Genomic DNA, 17,531 nt, shown 5'->3' with positions numbered 1-17,531 from the left:
AGTGAATTAAGCAGCGTGAGCAGTAAACGTTGGTACATATACTAATTGGCAGTGAATTAAGCAGCGTGAACAGCAAACGTTGGTACATATACTAATTGGCAGTGAATTAAGCAGCGTGAACAGCAAACGTTGGTACATATACTAATTGGCAGTGAATTAAGCAGCGTGAGCAGTAAACGTTGGTACATATACTAATTGGCAGTGAATTAAGCAGCGTGAGCAGTAAACGTTGGTTCATATACTAATTGGCAGTGAATTAAGCAGCGTGAACAGCAAACGTTGGTACATATACTAATTGGCAGTGAATTAAGCAGCGTGAGCAGTAAACGTTGGTACATATACTAATTGGCAGTGAATTAAGCAGCGTGAGCAGTAAACGTTGGTTCATATACTAATTGGCAGTGAATTAAGCAGCGTGAGCAGTAAACGTTGGTTCATATACTAATTGGCAGTGAATTAAGCAGCGTGAACAGCAAACGTTGGTACATATACTAATTGGCAGTGAATTAAGCAGCGTGAGCAGTAAACGTTGGTACATATACTAATTGGCAGTGAATTAAGCAGCGTGAGCAGTAAACGTTGGTTCATATACTAATTGGCAGTGAATTAAGCAGCGTGAACAGCAAACGTTGGTACATATACTAATTGGCAGTGAATTAAGCAGCGTGAACAGTAAACGTTGGTACATATACTAATTGGCAGTGAATTAAGCAGCGTGAACAGCAAACGTTGGTACATATACTAATTGGCAGTGAATTAAGCAGCGTGAACAGTAAACGTTGGTACATATACTAATTGGCAGTGAATTAAGCAGCGTGAACAGCAAACGTTGGTACATATACTAATTGGCAGTGAATTAAGCAGCGTGAACAGCAAACGTTGGTACATATACTAATTGGCAGTGAATTAAGCAGCGTGAACAGCAAACGTTGGTACATATACTAATTGGCAGTGAATTAAGCAGCGTGAACAGTAAACGTTGGTACATATACTAATTGGCAGTGAATTAAGCAGCGTGAGCAGTAAACGTTGGTACATATACTAATTGGCAGTGAATTAAGCAGCGTGAGCAGTAAACGTTGGTTCATATACTAATTGGCAGTGAATTAAGCAGCGTGAGCTGTAAACGTTGGTACATATACTAATTGGCAGTGAATTAAGCAGCGTGAGCAGTAAACGTTGGTTCATATACTAATTGGCAGTGAATTAAGCAGCGTGAACAGTAAACGTTGGTACATATACTAATTGGCAGTGAATTAAGCAGCGTGAACAGTAAACGTTGGTACATATACTAATTGGCAGTGAATTAAGCAGCGTGAACAGTAAACGTTGGTACATATACTAATTGGCAGTGAATTAAGCAGCGTGAACAGCAAACGTTGGTACATATACTAATTGGCAGTGAATTAAGCAGCGTGAACAGCAAACGTTGGTACATATACTAATTGGCAGTGAATTAAGCAGCGTGAACAGTAAACGTTGGTACATATACTAATTGGCAGTGAATTAAGCAGCGTGAACAGTAAACGTTGGTACATATACTAATTGGCAGTGAATTAAGCAGCGTGAGCAGTAAACGTTGGTACATATACTAATTGGCAGTGAATTAAGCAGCGTGAGCAGTAAACGTTGGTTCATATACTAATTGGCAGTGAATTAAGCAGCGTGAACAGCAAACGTTGGTACATATACTAATTGGCAGTGAATTAAGCAGCGTGAACAGCAAACGTTGGTACATATACTAATTGGCAGTGAATTAAGCAGCGTGAACAGCAAACGTTGGTACATATACTAATTGGCAGTGAATTAAGCAGCGTGAACAGTAAACGTTGGTACATATACTAATTGGCAGTGAATTAAGCAGCGTGAGCAGTAAACGTTGGTACATATACTAATTGGCAGTGAATTAAGCAGCGTGAGCAGTAAACGTTGGTACATATACTAATTGGCAGTGAATTAAGCAGCGTGAACAGTAAACGTTGGTACATATACTAATTGGCAGTGAATTAAGCAGCGTGAGCAGTAAACGTTGGTTCATATACTAATTGGCAGTGAATTAAGCAGCGTGAACAGTAAACGTTGGACTAACACGTGACTTTTTAGGTTAGGGAATTTTTTGGGTGTACAATTTGTTTGAAATATACAACTTTTTGAAATTCAACCAACGAAATTAAGCTATTCCGTGACGTCACTAACGCGTGAACTTTGAAACATTTGACCCGGCTAATCTAATCGTTGTGCTATTTCGACCCACAACAATTGAATATTTGTATTTGGTGGAAAAGTTTGCAAAGTGTAGATTAACCAATTAATTGGTACAAAGGATATGAACAACTAATTTGGCAGCAATAAAATTGCATTAGTGTGAAGTTGAGGAAATAATTGAGATAAAACAGATATCAAATTATCCCCTTTTACGTCCGAACTAATCTGAAATCATTGTTAGCCGATAGATCAGATTTCAGATGCCTCACAGTTAACGATTTTACTTATCCTCGATTAAATTCCTTTAGAAATTTTAATTTGTTTATTTTGGTTTACTTTCCACAAGTTTATATAACGTATAAGTCAAATAACTGATTTTGGTAAGATTGGTTACATTGGACATTGAAACTGATACAATTTCAGATCAGATTGCTGGCTAAGGGGATATTAAAAAATTTACCTGATCTAACTAGATGAATATCTTCAAAACAGCTGAGAATTTCCATCTGAACAACCTGTTCAGGAGGCCGATGAAAGAACTATTACCAAAAGTAGCGTAAGACCCAAAAGTGTGTCAGCTGTACCTTCGCGCCTATTAACATTTCTAGTGAGACCTAGTCACACTATAGACTATATAACCTACTAGTTGGAATAGTACTAGCAACTTTATATTTATTCTATGGTCTGGCACGATTTTCATACGTTCTAAAACGCCTCACTCGGCGGCGCTGGAGTAACTCGATTTTGATGACGTATTTTCCGACCCCCTCTTCGTTTCCCTTTTTTACTTTGCAACAAACTCTCATTAACTACTATACCGTTCTGACACACTTTTGGGTCTTATGCTACTTTTGCTATTACTTATTGACGTATTACAATCTTTGCATTACAGTCCATTAACTTAACATTTCGTATTATAATAAACTACAATAAACAAAAGTTCAGATCTGGAAGTAGCCTGCAACAAGCGCCAAACCAAGCAGCAGGGACTTTAAATACTATTTAGGTTTACTTTTTTACGCGGGTTACCTTGATTTGTTTACAAAGTCCTTTTTTAGCTATCACACGAACCCAACCTTAATGTTCGCGTTTCCCTGCTGCTTGGTTTCGCGCTCGTTGCAGCTTACTTCCAGGGGCTAGTAGGCCACACTTTGAACTTGGAGGAATAAAACAAGTATACAGGAGTTGCGGAGAGCTGCCAAATCGGTTTCGTCAGTGACCGTGATCTTGCGCGATTCGGAGGGGTTCAAACGCGACTAGCGCCAACTGCATTCGGGATTTTGTAACTATTCTCATTTTATAGCATTGTTTTCGCGTCGTCTGGTTTGTTTTATTCCTCCAAACAAATACGAGTCATTTTGGAAAAAGGTGCAAAGAATTTAGAAATGTTTCAAAACAAACCAGACGACGCGAAAACAATTATGATATAAAATGAGAATAGTTGCAAAATTCCGTATGCAGCTGGCGCTAGTCGCGTTTGAACCCCTCCGTCTCGCGCGAGTTCACAGTCACTGACGAAACCGATTTCGCAGCTCTCCGCAACTCCTGTATACTTGTTTTATTCCTCCAAGCTTTGAAGCTCTCTGGCGCTCTTTTCACTCATCGTAGGAAAATGGGACAAAAACAGGCATACTTCTCAACTCACCCCTACAACTCCTTAACATTTTTGCATCACCTTTTGAAACACCCTCCTACGCATTGTAACCCGGCCACCTGAATTAAAGGCTTTAAAAGTCGCTCGATGACTTAGGCCTAAGGTGGTGCTTTGAATTATTATTATTATTAAAAAATGTTTATTTAGCAGCAGGACGCAAAAGCGCAATTGGTTTTGAAGTTAATAGTGACTTTGGTGTCTTTCGCGTCACAGATCCGTACGTGAAGATCTGGTTGCACAAAGGAGACAAGCGTGTGGAGAAAAGGAAGACTCGGGTGATCAAAGTGTCGCTGAACCCCGTCTTCAACGAGACGTTCCAGTACTCGGTGCCCTGGGAACACATTCGCGAGACGTCGCTGTCGGTGACCGTCATGGACTACGATCAAATTGGCCGGAACGAAATGATTGGAAAAATTATTCTCTCGTCGCGCAGCGGACCGACCGAAACTAAACATTGGACGGACATGCTTAGTAAACCGCGCACCATGGTGCCCCAGTGGCACCGGCTCAAATCGGTTTGAAGGAAAACACCAGAACGGGGCTTATTAGTAATTACATTCGATAAAGAAAAAAAAACACACAAAAAATCTTTAAAAAAAAACAACACCTGGTTTCGATGTAAATTTGGGATTTTTTTCTATATGTAAAAGACATTTCAGGAAAAACCCAATTTCAACTTGAGGGAGAGAAAACCAGGATCTGCGCAAACGTTTCAATGTTGGTTGCGCATGCGCGTTATTTTTTAGGGTTGCGTTTAGGAACATTTCAAATCGTTGGGTAGCAAAATGTCGATAATTTAAAACAAAATATGATAAAACGCGTGGTTACCCAAATAAAAACCGTTGCTTTTAGAAACAGCGGTTTTTGAATTCCCAGGGGTTTGGATATAGAAACCAACAAACGAGAAATTATATAAATATAAATAAATGAAATTGTAACGATGTTGTGTTAAATGTTAAAGACAAGTTCAATAGTGAGCTTTTTGCGAGAAATTAATTTATAAAATTTAATGGAAAAGCTTAAATAAAGTTTTTTAAATTTCATAAATAAGTGAAATCTTATAGAGCTGTTGTACGGATATTACGTTGATTCCCATATAAAGGTCACTTCATTTCTTGTTAATTTATACCAGAGGTGGTTCCATTCAAACAGAAAAACAAATTCGTGTTTTTATATGTACAGTCATAAATATGCAACAAATTATTTTTTACGTGTAAATATGATAAAATTTACGAAAAATATTACCTAATAAATTATAATAATTACGTGCTGAATTTAACAAAACAAGGGGTTACGTCAAATAGGTTAAGAATTCTTTTCTTATAAGAATGATAAGAAATCCTGCCTTCTGGCTCTGCATTTAACAAGTGAGAATTCTAACCCCAGAAAGCTATTCTGTATTAATCAAAAATGACCCAAAATTATCGATCGTCAAAAATGGCAATGCGCGTGTGGAGAAGGGGCCGATATCGAAATACCAAACTATCGATTGTGTAAGTTCAATTTTAAGTAGTGGCAGTATGTTACGCTATATCCGGTATTTAAGTAATTTTTTTTAAATAGAGCTAATACCCAAGGCACCACCTTCGACCACATAAGCAATGTTGCTTGTGCGTGATCAAGTAACAGGTGGCCGGGTTACAATGCGTAGGAGGGTGGTGGCGAGCCAACTATAAACTAAATGCTTAAGCGGACGGCAAATATTTGTTTATTTTTGGTGCCCAAGGCTTAATTTGGCACCATCGACCGTATGTCGAATTATTTCATTAAAATCAACCATACTATCAATGGTTTGATATTCCGATAGCAGCCTATTCTCCACACGCGCATTGTCATTTTTAATGAATTATAATTTTTTTGGTAATTTTTGATTTTTACAGAATAGCCTCCCAGATCTATATGTTCCGTGTGAATGCGTTCTACATGACATTTCATGTGTTTTTAAAATGTTAAGACTTCCATTTTATATTGGAAACCTTTTAATTTTCGTTTGGTAATATTTAAATTTGTGTTTCCAGCATTACCGTGGCTAATTTATTAATTATATATTAATAATAATAATATATTAATTATATATAGACCATTTTGGTAATTGCTATTGTTATTGGGCTAACGGACAGACATAGTTCGTAATGTAAAAGACGGCATTTTTCTGAGCAAAGGTTCCAGATTTTTAAATATTAAAATTTCTTTTAAATTTATCCATGGAAAGATTTAAATAATTCTTTTATAAAATGAAGAGACACGCGTGGATTTAACGATTTTAATTAGGTTATAAAGGGACCTAATAACTGAGCTTTCGGCCCGTAGGCCTTGGTCAAATATTTTTTTTCAAAACCCAGAGTAGTTTTAGAAAGCAGAAAACAAACAATATGACCTATCGAACTTAGAATTACCTAACATAAGTTAACCTTAAACATAACATAACCCTAAACCTAACATGACTTAACCCTAAGCCTAAAATAACCTAACCTAATTTAACATTAAAGTCAACCTAACCTAACGTTAAAGCAACCTAATGTGATCCACCATCAACTAACTGCTACGTTAAGGGGGAAGACTACTGCGGCCATTGTCTACTTTCGCGCTATTTCAAGCTGAACTCTTTTAATTTTGTATTTTAACTTATAAAATTAATATGTTAGTGTAGAACAGCCTCTTGTTTAGTGCCTAAAATAATTTTGACAATTTTAAATTTAAAAGTAATTAAGTTATTACGTTTTAATTTGGACCCCCGGAGCTAAACAAGTTGGGCAAGCGCCCAAACTACCCTTTAGTTAGGACCGGATATCTCGTTAACTATTAATATTAGAAATATAAAAATTATTTTAAGCACTAGAGAAAGGTTCAGCCTAATAAGAAAAATATAATTCAATTATGTAATTGATAAAACAGAAACGTTCAGCTTGAACGAAAAAGATGCTTTTACTGTATTCTTCCCCCTTAAGTTGACTTTTTTCGTCAAAGATCACTGGCGCCATCTATATTATAAATTATCGATTAAAAAACTTTCAGCCTGATGCTCTTAGCAATTACCATAATGATCTAAAAAGAGGTTTTTATTAATTAGATAATTTAAAAGCAAAGTAAATTAAGGTGATGGAATTCTTAAGCCTAATATCATTTTTTAATTATTCTCATGAACGAGTAAAATTCGTTGGAAAAAATATATAATTAACGAAAATTTATAGGCAGCTAAATTGGCGGTTAAAAAAACAACAATTTCAGAAAAGCTCAAAATATTCAGTGAGTTTAAAATTTAAAACAAAAAACAAATATAAATTTATACGTAAAAAAGGCGACAATATTAAAAAATATGAGCTTAAAATAGTGTGGTTATTTCTAGGGCCAGTCTTTTTGTAGACCTTTGTTACTTTGCTAGTTTTGTATGTGGCTACTAGATGGCAATACCAAAACCAAACAAAACTTTTTAACGAAAACATTAATATATAAAAGTTTAAAAACGAGAAAAAATATAAGGAAAAATTACCGATTAACGCTGTTTGAAACGTTACAGCTACGTGGTGTAAATTTACACAGTGTTATGGCCAAAAAAACGAAAATTTGAAAAACAAAATGGTATTTGAAACAATTTTGAGTTAAAAATAAAAAAATGAAACTTTATTGAAATTGGGAACTCTTAACTGGCTAAATTACGAAGGCGACTGCGGTGAAAGAATTAGTTTAGTATTGCCCAATTTAAACTAATAATTGAAAGAATAATTAAAAGTACTCTTAACGAACGTCCTCAAAATTAATTTTAAATCCAAAGTGTTTAAATGATTAAGAGGACTCATTTCATTAATATTTAATTAATCATTAACTTGTACTTCAGCGCTTAGTTTATTTAAATTTCTGCACTAATTGTCCTCTTCGTTTTAACTTAATTAATATCTCTAATTTAATTAAAAAACGGTTTAAAAAATATTAATTCATCTTTTGAAAATGTATAAACGGTCCCCTCGTGATCCAGATTTAGTTTGGTTGTTTCGTATGACCTTGAACATACAGCCATAGAAATCGTTTGACTACGGGGATCGACCGTAAATAATTACAAAAAAAATTTGTAACAGTAAAATTATTATGCCTATCCACTAAATCCTCTGGAATGTGTATAAAGTGTAAAGTAAATTTAACAGTTAAATATGAGTGGTTTTTCCAATTAACCTATCAAAAAAAATCAAATTAAAATTTAAATTGAAAAAAATATTAAAAAGACGGTATTTATTGGATAAATTATAAAAATCTAAAAATTAATAATGCAAAGTACTATATGCAAAGTTAGAAGATTTAAAAAGAAAAAAATAAAGATGATATGTGATACGTAAGAGTGGTTGAACAAGACGTTCTATATAAATGTTCGAGCTAAAGAAAAAGAATTGAAATTTCAATTTGGCCAAGTCAAATTACTTGTATAATTTCTTTTAGATGGCCTTATAGTAGTTGCGAAACAATGTATTAGCCAAACTTAAAAGAAAGTCAAAATAAATGATAATTATATAGGTTTAAACCAATGTACCATTAGAATGTCGGTGTTACATTAAAAAAAACCAATTGACAGAAGACATTCACATTTAGGCGTAACTGCAGAGGTTGTAACCTCCGTTTAAGGGGATTGGAACGAAACCAAATGCCAAAACCAAGGCTTAAAGTGAAGCCTTGGTTCGGTATCGACTATAACAATACCCTTCAATATCTTTTGAAAAGTTGATGTTCGTACAACCACGAGTATATGACAGTCTCATTATGAGTAACCAAGTCCCGTTTATTAATTGTCGTGGTCAATTTTTTTATTTGTGACGTCAGAGAAGGGCAGTCCCCTTCGAGGAGGGATCAACCTCTGGCTTAGTTTGGTTAAAGATGACACTTTAGGTTTAGTGTACTATTTACGGACTAGTTTGTTATTGAAAACTAGCAAGCTTGTGTAATTGAAAACAAACATAGTTTATAATGATGCAAATTACTTTATAGGTATTTTTGTAAAAATTGAATGTTCGTAGTAATTGTAGTGGTCAATTTTGAATCCGAGAATATAACAACATGGACTAACAATGACCTTTTCGTATTATTTAAATTACTTCTTTTATTGCGCGTTTAAATTCAAAAGTAACTAATTTGGAATAAGGTATTTTCATTTAATTATTCCCGTCTTACGTTTAGGTTTGAAATTTATGAATGGTTCCTTATATTCCGGCAATTTTCATTGGCTGCTAAACACGTATGCTTTGAAGATTTAGCCAATCGCGGGTGATCATTTTGGGGGTCCGCTGTAAAGATATTTGATTGGATTATAGCTCGACCTTGAAATTTTTGGCCAATAGCGAGGGGGCCAAAGTAATAGTGAATAACCAATCACGGGGATTCCTATTTTATGGTCGTATATAAAGAAAATATGTAGTTTTCGAAGTGCGATTCGAAAGTGGACAATTAAGGGAACGTCCATAAAATTTAAACATAAATAGTATGACGTCATAACTGCACAACCAATTAGCTTCTTCATTTGATAAAAATTTATAGATGGTAATATCGTGTCTGAGCTGTAAATTAGAAGAAAAAAAACATAATTGTCTGGACTTAACAAAAAAAATATACATAAGTTAAAAAATCGAATGATACCAAAAATATATAAAGAAAGTTCTACAAGTATAAATATTAATTAAGAAAAAAAAACCAATTGTACTAGATGCTACTATTATAAAAGTATACAAGACAGTGTCATTTCTCGGCGTACAATATATACTGTTTATAAGTTCTTTGAAAACTGATATTAAGAAAAGAGAAAAAAGAAGTTGTAAAGTTTATATATAGCTAAATATATTTATTAATAAAAAATTGTTTATTTGTTGTACTAAAAAAATGATTTAATTATTTAACCTATATAAACAATCGTAATATTTTCGACGCAATCACCATAGTAATAATTATTAATTAACTAATATGTAGGTTAAGCAGAGCGCTCTAGGTGTTTGAGAGTCACGTGGTCATACTCCACGGTTTTCTTTTCGCGTTTATAATTCGAAGTCGGAACCTTCTTTAACTTGAAGACGACGCCGTATTTCTGACGAGAGAATCATAATATCTATAGCGTTTAAATAAAAATACTGAATATTACAATTTTCCTGCTCAACAAATCTAGAGATAATTATGGCAGGTTTTTCATTTTCTAGCAACGTGCGTTTTAGAAATAGTAAATACTTATTTAAATTGAAATGCTCCTATATTATAGGCGAAATCGGACTACGAAGATGCATTTAAAGTAAAGCAGGGTACACGAAACAAATATTTGTCTTTAGACAATGTTCACAGTCATACATAGGCGCTTTTTAGTATTGGTTAAACACTTATTTATTTTCGTCATGTACCCGGGCTTAGCAAATATTTGAAAAAGTTGTTAAAATTCTGTTTTAACTGTGCATGTTTTCAACTGATTTTAAAGAAATAAATTTCACGGACGTCAAGATAATCCCGACGTTGTCGTTCAAACTTCTAGAGCGTTCTGCTTAACCTCTAATATTAATTATTTTGAGACCTAAATAGGCCAGAATTAAAATAGCAATTGGAATTAATTCTGTCGGAGACTTGCTTTAAACTATTTGAATTAATTTTAATATTTAACTATTTATGATTGATTAGATTAAATCATTAAAGTCTGTTTTTAAATCTAACTTATCCGTCACTTTACATTCACTTTACTCGAAATATTAAGCAAAGGTTTTAGACCTAGATGGCGCTATTCAATTGTCAAAATTAGAGGGCTTTAGTTTAAGAGAAAGGCTTAGCTAGCAGACCATGTCAGTAAGCCTACTATGTAGACTTCTACGTTGTTAGTAACCTAAATAAGCTTTGGTTTTTCACCTAAATTGCTATTAAAAATCACAATATGTCTGCTTAGCAGACCAAAATCCGGGTTAATGTTTTTTTAATAAGCTAGGCTAATAGCCTAATACACAAGGCACCACCTAAGTCCCAAGTCATCTAGCGACTTTTAAAGCCATTATTTCAGGTGGCTGGGTTACAATGCGTAGGAAGGTGGTGGTAAACCTTTCAAGCCACGCGAGCTAACAGCTCCCTACACTCACTATTACCGTTAACCTCAACAAGTTTTTATGGAAGGGGGAAACCGAAGAACTCAGGGGAAAACCCCTTAAACCAGTGAGGAGATAACTTGCAAACTCAACGCGGAAGGAGTGGTTCCAGGCTTTCACCCAGTGCCACAAGCTCGAATCCAACCCGGCTCTTCTTGCTGCGAGGCGAATGTGCTAACCACTCCGCCACCCTACCCAGTGCCACAAGCTGTGATAGACTCCAGCTTTTCTTGCTACCACCCCAGGCATATACATATTTACATCCGACATCAGTAACGGCGGTACAGGTAGGAATCAATTGAATAATACCAATTTAACCTCAAACCTATTAGTTGCGCCCTGAATCAACCCTGTAGCGCCGTTCGACAAAGTTCACAACGTCATCTCTACCTGGAACGAAGGTACAGGTAGGAAACAATTTTATTGACGCTTCTGAACCTTAAAGTTATCAATTTTGATCAACCCCAAAGCTGTGGCGCCGTTCGGTTACGAAAGCGTTATATTTTTATCCGAGCAATTTAAAACGTTAAAACTAAGTTATCCATTAGCGATTATATCTTTGGCAGAGGTTAGCAAAGTGATATACAGCGCTGTTAAAGGTGCCGATCTAAAGTGCTGGACGAGCAATATACGGCGCAAAAAGGGAGACACATTCTGGTTTGACAAACTTTTATCTATAAAACTATATTAATGTCCTTAGAGTGGCAGTTAAGACGGTGATGAACTTTTTTGATGGGTCTGAACCTCAGAAAAAAATGTCGCCGCTAAAGAATACCCTTGGACCAAGGGAGGGGGGGATTCCAAGAGGGGAGGAAGCACTTCAGGAATGTTCGGCGCCATTTTACGCTTTGGATCATTTTTCATTTCCGCTTTATCGCGCTAAGCCTCCGCTATGGGGCGCTTCGAACTGTCATTAACAGGGGCGAAATTACGAGATTCCCTTCCATCTAAGGTCTGCAAAGGGTGTATTGCCCCTTCTCTGCCGAAATAGTAGAAGCGAAAAGAAAGTCGAATCAGATAATCTGTACTCGCGCGATGCCATTACCTATTTTATTTTTACCGTTTTACTTTTTTCTCTCCACCCTTTTTCTGTACCGTCGCGAGTACTACTTCATCGAGAAAGTACTTGATTTAATTTCAGGGGTGGCTTATGACAGTAGCAATTAATGTCCGTTACTATTACTCTTTTTTGAGAGTAGCGGGGTTGTTTCACTCGTTCGCTAATGAACTTAAAAATATGGAACAAGTTTTAACTTATTAAAAAAATTGGTGTCACAATAGGGTTGAATTAGCATTTTTATTTCGGTAAGTTATGGCTAGATATTAAAGTTAATTTAGAATAATGAGAAATTTGGGGGATAGTTATTTACATAAAATCCTAAACCTTGGTCTGCGTTATTGTTGAACATGATTAATTATTGCTGGTAATTTGTTTAATTTCACAGAGTGCTGCATTATTAATTTTATATAAAAATTATAATAACTAATTATTTTTTTCTTAATTATCCTGCTTCTATGAAAAATTTAAAGTGGCGGTAAATGAAGTACATAGAATTATTGCAAATTAGTTGATTCATTCGGGAGAGTTGTTCTACCCTACCGTCGGACTAACGACGAGTTTTGTCAACTGAAAAAATCTTTCTTTGGTTCAAAGAAATTATCTTTCGTCCAATAATTGACGTTAATTTTTTTTATTTTTAAAGTGTGAAAAAGGGTTTTCTATTTAAAAAGGAATTTAACTGTTTATTTTAGCAGTTCAAATAAACTGTTTAATCATAGCTAAGCCTAGTTTGGTGTCGTCAGCTGTTCCACTGTACCTCAATATTTCACTTTTCCATAATTATATAGTCGGGAAGGGCGCAGTGTTGAAGAACAACCTTTAGGCTTTCTAGATCCTCCAGTTCCCCTACTCTGGCAAAATAATTAGGCTTTGCTATTCCACACCTAATTAGTTTTAGAGCGTAATGGGCGTTAATCTTATTTACCTCATGGCTGTGTTTGAAGCTTCTAAGTGGACTATGGTGAAGCACACGCGATTGTAGCAGGGCTGAAACGTATTTTCACTCTATATTATTTATTTATCCACGAAAATATATGGCAAACCTGTATTTTAACGACTGAAAAGGTGAAATAAATAAAATAGAACGAATACGTGGCAACCCTGTTAAAAACGTGTTTGTCCACTTTCAAGCTTCCAAGCTTTGAGAGATATCGGAATAACGGCTTTTGTCAAAATATTAAAACTTTCTAATGTAGTTTTCAAAGCGTTTCATTTCAACTTAACTATTTATAATTATAATTATTAAAATTTATTATATATAATAATAATTGTTATATGTATTATTCGCGAGTGAAACGAGTCTAGGTAGCGTAACGGCGCTAGCTTCTCCGATGTAGCGCCTATGATCTGGCGTCTATAAGTAATAAGAACATTTTTTCTTAAATAAAATTATCAAAATATAAGCAAACAACGCGAAAATTATAAAAAAATGCAAGTATCATTATTTATAACGTCAAATTTACCAATAACGATGAGGAAAAACATTTAGCGTCCGCTTTAGCCGCTACCTATCGAGGTTTCAATGGCGAACCAAAGGGGGCGTTGCGATAGTTTTCTTACGAGGCGAAACCGTTTTGGCCTTAAATCTACATAGTACGATCAGGGCTGTATTAAGGCATATGCCAAGTGTGCCATTGCACAAGGGCCCCCGAGGTTAGGAGGCCCCCATCTTCGAAATAAATGTTTTTTTTTACATTGGCCTTAATAGAGTCAAAAAGAAAGGTCCTAACCTGTTTAGGGGCCCCAAATTCTACTTTGCACTGGGAGCTCTTCGGTTTCCCCTTCCCATAAAAACTTGTCGAGGTTAACGGTAATAGTTAGTGTAGGGAGCTGTTGGCTCGCGTGGCATGCAGGGCTTGCCACCACCCTCCTACGCATTGTAACCCGGTCACCTGAATTAAAGGCTTCAAAAGTCGCTTGATGACTTAGGCCTAAGGTGGTGCCTTGGGTATTAGCCTAGCTGATTGATTGTGATTGTTAATTCAATAGTGTTAATCCGGCCCTAACACCTCGATAACATTTAAATGCCCTCCCCCCCCCCCCGGACATAACCCGGGCTTATAATTTCTACAAGGTTATTCAGTTTTAGGAAGTTTCAGTAGGATAGCTTTCCCCCAATTCCCTCTCTATTATCGTTAGTGCCCGGGATAGCCATTTAGGTAACTTATTTACTAAATTTATTAATTACATTGAGTAAAGATAGTCCTAATTTTAAATAAATAAAATTATTATAGGGAATATATCCTGCAAAGCAATCGAATTGGAAGACCCCTTCATTTTTTCAAATTACACTGTACAGTGGCGACAAACATTTCTAAATCCAAAGGCAAGAGCGACCAGCGCTGCAAACATTGGTGTTCCACACCAAATACGTTAGGTTATATTTCCTTTAAAAATTAGTAAAGTAAATAAATTTTATTAACTTATTTTCACAATTAACATTGATTTTCTATATTTTTCGCGAACTTCTCTTTAACAGTAGATGGCACTGTGGTCAAATTAACAATAAATTCCGCTCCTTCAACAAGGTGGGGTATATGTCTAACTTATTAAGGGACACATTTTTTTATTACTGGTAAATTAACTTCCAAACAGGGTTCCTTAGTGGTATTTAACAGGTGATAAATAATGGTAAATAACGTTATGATATAAAATGGGAAAAGTGGTAAATAATATATGTCCATGAATTATTTCAGTATTTAAAAATTATATAACATTTATGGGGATAAAACCAAGAATGTATTTATTTATTCTCAGGGAGAATGAATATGTTGAGATTATTTTTAGCGTTTCTCTAATTCCACCCGTTGGGCCCCCCGGTATGCTCCTCCGTTTAAAATAAATCCAATTCGTCCTGCAATCTCATTGGTTATTAAAAATTACGTTTTTCGACGCGATTAACGCTGCTGCGAGGACGCAAAAAATAAGACCGCCTCCTTTTTCTCCCCCCCCCCTCTAGCGTGAAGGGGGTAGGGGCTCAACGTGTCCGTCGATCGTCTCAACATATTCATTCTCCCTGAGAATAAATAAATACATTCTTGATAAAACCTTTAAGATTTATAACAGTTTTGTAGACTAATTAAAATAACGTTTAAGATCTTCTAAAGTTGATATATTCCTTTTATGAATGATTTTCTTGATTTCACATATCATTGTACAATTTATACCATTATTAGCCACTAGTTACCATTATTTACCAAATTTACCATTACCTACCATATTTACTATTACCTACCATATTTACTATTACTTACCATATTTACCATTACTTACCATATTTACCATAATTTACCATTATTGACCACTATTTACCATTATTGACCACAATTTACCATTATTGACCCCTATTTACCATTATTTATCACAATTGGCTCGATCTCGTGGCATGCAGGGCTTGCCACCACCTTCCTACGCATTGTAACCCGGCCACCTTAGTTAATGGCTTCAAAAGTCGCTTGATGACTTAGGCCTAAGGTGGTGCCTTGGGTATTAGCCTAGCTGATTATTATTATTATAATTTACCATTCTTGACCACTATTTACCATTATTGACCACTATTTACCATTATTGCCCACTATTTACCATTATTGATCGTATTGACCATTATTGACCACTATTTACCATTATTGACCGTATTTACCATTATTTACCATTTTTGACCGTATTTATCACTATTTACCATAACTTACCATATTTACTATTATTGACCACTATTTATCATTATTTACCATATTTTCCACTATTTACCAATAATTACCACTATTTACCATTATTTACCATATTTACAATTATTGAACGTATTTACCATATTTGCACTATTTAACGTATTTACCTCTATTTACCATTAATTTCCCCTATTTACCATTATTTATAACTATAAACCATTATTTACCACTATTTACCATTATTTTCCAGTGGTATGCACAATATTCGAAAAAAGTTGAAATTTTGGAACACTACCTCCAAACAGCGGATTTGCTCTGGTTGCATCGCAGGTTCTACTTCATCCTAGAAATAAAATGTATTAAACAAAAATGACGTATGGACGTTACGTTATCTCGTTTTTATTAGCGCAAAATCTTAAAGCGTAATTTCTAATTTTAGATCTCTAGTAAATTTATTCTGTCGAAACAAAAACGAACATTCATTATCGAAGAGAAACAGGGTTCACAAAGTAGATGTAGTTGTAGTTCGTTAATTAGTGCCACGCCCGCGCACCACCATTCAATCTTTACTCCGCCAGCATACCTCCTTTATATAAGAATCCGGAGTTAAAACAACTTTTAGAAATCCTCCCGAAATAGCGTCTGCTATTTTTAACGTTCAGCCAAGGGCTAGAAAAGAAATTCGAACTGCACTTCCGCGCGAAAGGGAGGCTCAAATTTGCTTTTAACTCGATTGGCAGCGTTAGCTTTCTGCGAGACGTCTGCACTCCCTTCGCGAAACGAATTAGAAAGAGGGAAATAAGTCGTCCGGTAACACTGCCCTCGTACCTATGACGGCTATACGAAATACGGTCGCCTGGTATCCCCGGCTTTCGGGGGAAATTCTACTATCGAACATTCGAATGGCCCTCTAAGCTTTTCCGTTAAAATCATTTTCAATCAACATCAAACGAACGGCGAACTCTCGATTACCGCTAAAATCGAAAGTGGTTCTTTATCAACTGGCAGTTTACACCCACGTTCTTATCTCGTAGTCTGTACCTAATTCCTGCTTTCCACTGAAGTGTTGGGCGGTGTCTAGAGTGTTTCTGGGAGGGGTGTTCTAGGGGTGAAATCGCGCTAAGTGATTCGCGCCACGATGTTATATCGCTATTTCAAGCAAAGTAGCAAGTGTGTTGGTTCAAATTACTATGGCCAGTAGCGTCTCAGTTGGGATTAAATTGCTAGCTACATCAATTACACTGGCTGATAAATTCGAGTTTCAAGAGAGAAGCTGATAGGACGTTCCTTGTAACTTTTGCCGGCTTGAAAATAATAACAGGAAGGTTTAATTAAGTTCTGGGTGATATCGAACCAAATTCAGGGTCGGGAGTACCTTGACGTTCGACGATAAATGTTCTTTAAAATCGATTAAGCGAGCTTTCAATTCGCGGGCTAACGCAATCAAGTTCATTTGCAATCGAATTTTTACAAATTGCACACCTTTCGCTAACCCAGGGTACACGAAAGGTTGGCACGATTTTGCCAAGGTTGGAAAAAACTAGATTTTTCCACCTATTGTTTTCCTGTTAAAAACCGTGAGGAAAATCGTACTTCCATGGTTTTTTCCACCTCTAATGGCAAAATTCAATAAAAAATAAATAATAAAAGCAGTATATTCTTCTATTATATTCACTCTTCTTCTGGCCTTTTTTCATCTCCTATTTGCAATGACCAAATTAGTCAGTTAATAGATATATCAACGATTAATTTAGCATGAAAAGAGTTTTTTCCAGTTTTTCCCACATGTCCCGCCAAAAACAGGTTTTTGCCAACGAAGATTTAAAAAGGTCGTTTGAACAATACTAAAACAGGCGTTATGT

At 35.5% G+C, this 17,531-nt stretch overlaps 1 protein-coding gene across 2 annotated transcripts in view; it reads left to right on the top strand.

Annotated features, from left to right (window-relative positions):
- Syt7 (Synaptotagmin 7) overlaps window positions 1-4,829 on the top strand; it is a 370,991-nt gene extending 366,162 nt beyond the window's left edge. For both annotated transcript variants that reach the window (XM_090165062.1, XM_090165063.1), the window contains exon 8: window positions 4,073-4,829. In XM_090165062.1, coding sequence (XP_090021188.1) covers window positions 4,073-4,380 — 308 coding nt within the window. In that variant the 3' untranslated portion in view covers window positions 4,381-4,829. The remainder of the gene's footprint in view (window positions 1-4,072) is intronic.
- The last annotated feature ends 12,702 nt before the right edge of the window (window positions 4,830-17,531 follow it).

Source organism: Leiobunum rupestre, chromosome 2, assembly GCF_980474605.1.
Source record: "Leiobunum rupestre chromosome 2, qqLeiRupe1.1.hap1, whole genome shotgun sequence".
Taxonomy (NCBI): Eukaryota; Metazoa; Arthropoda; class Arachnida; order Opiliones; family Sclerosomatidae; genus Leiobunum; species Leiobunum rupestre.
This window is presented reverse-complemented; position numbering and strand designations above follow the sequence as displayed.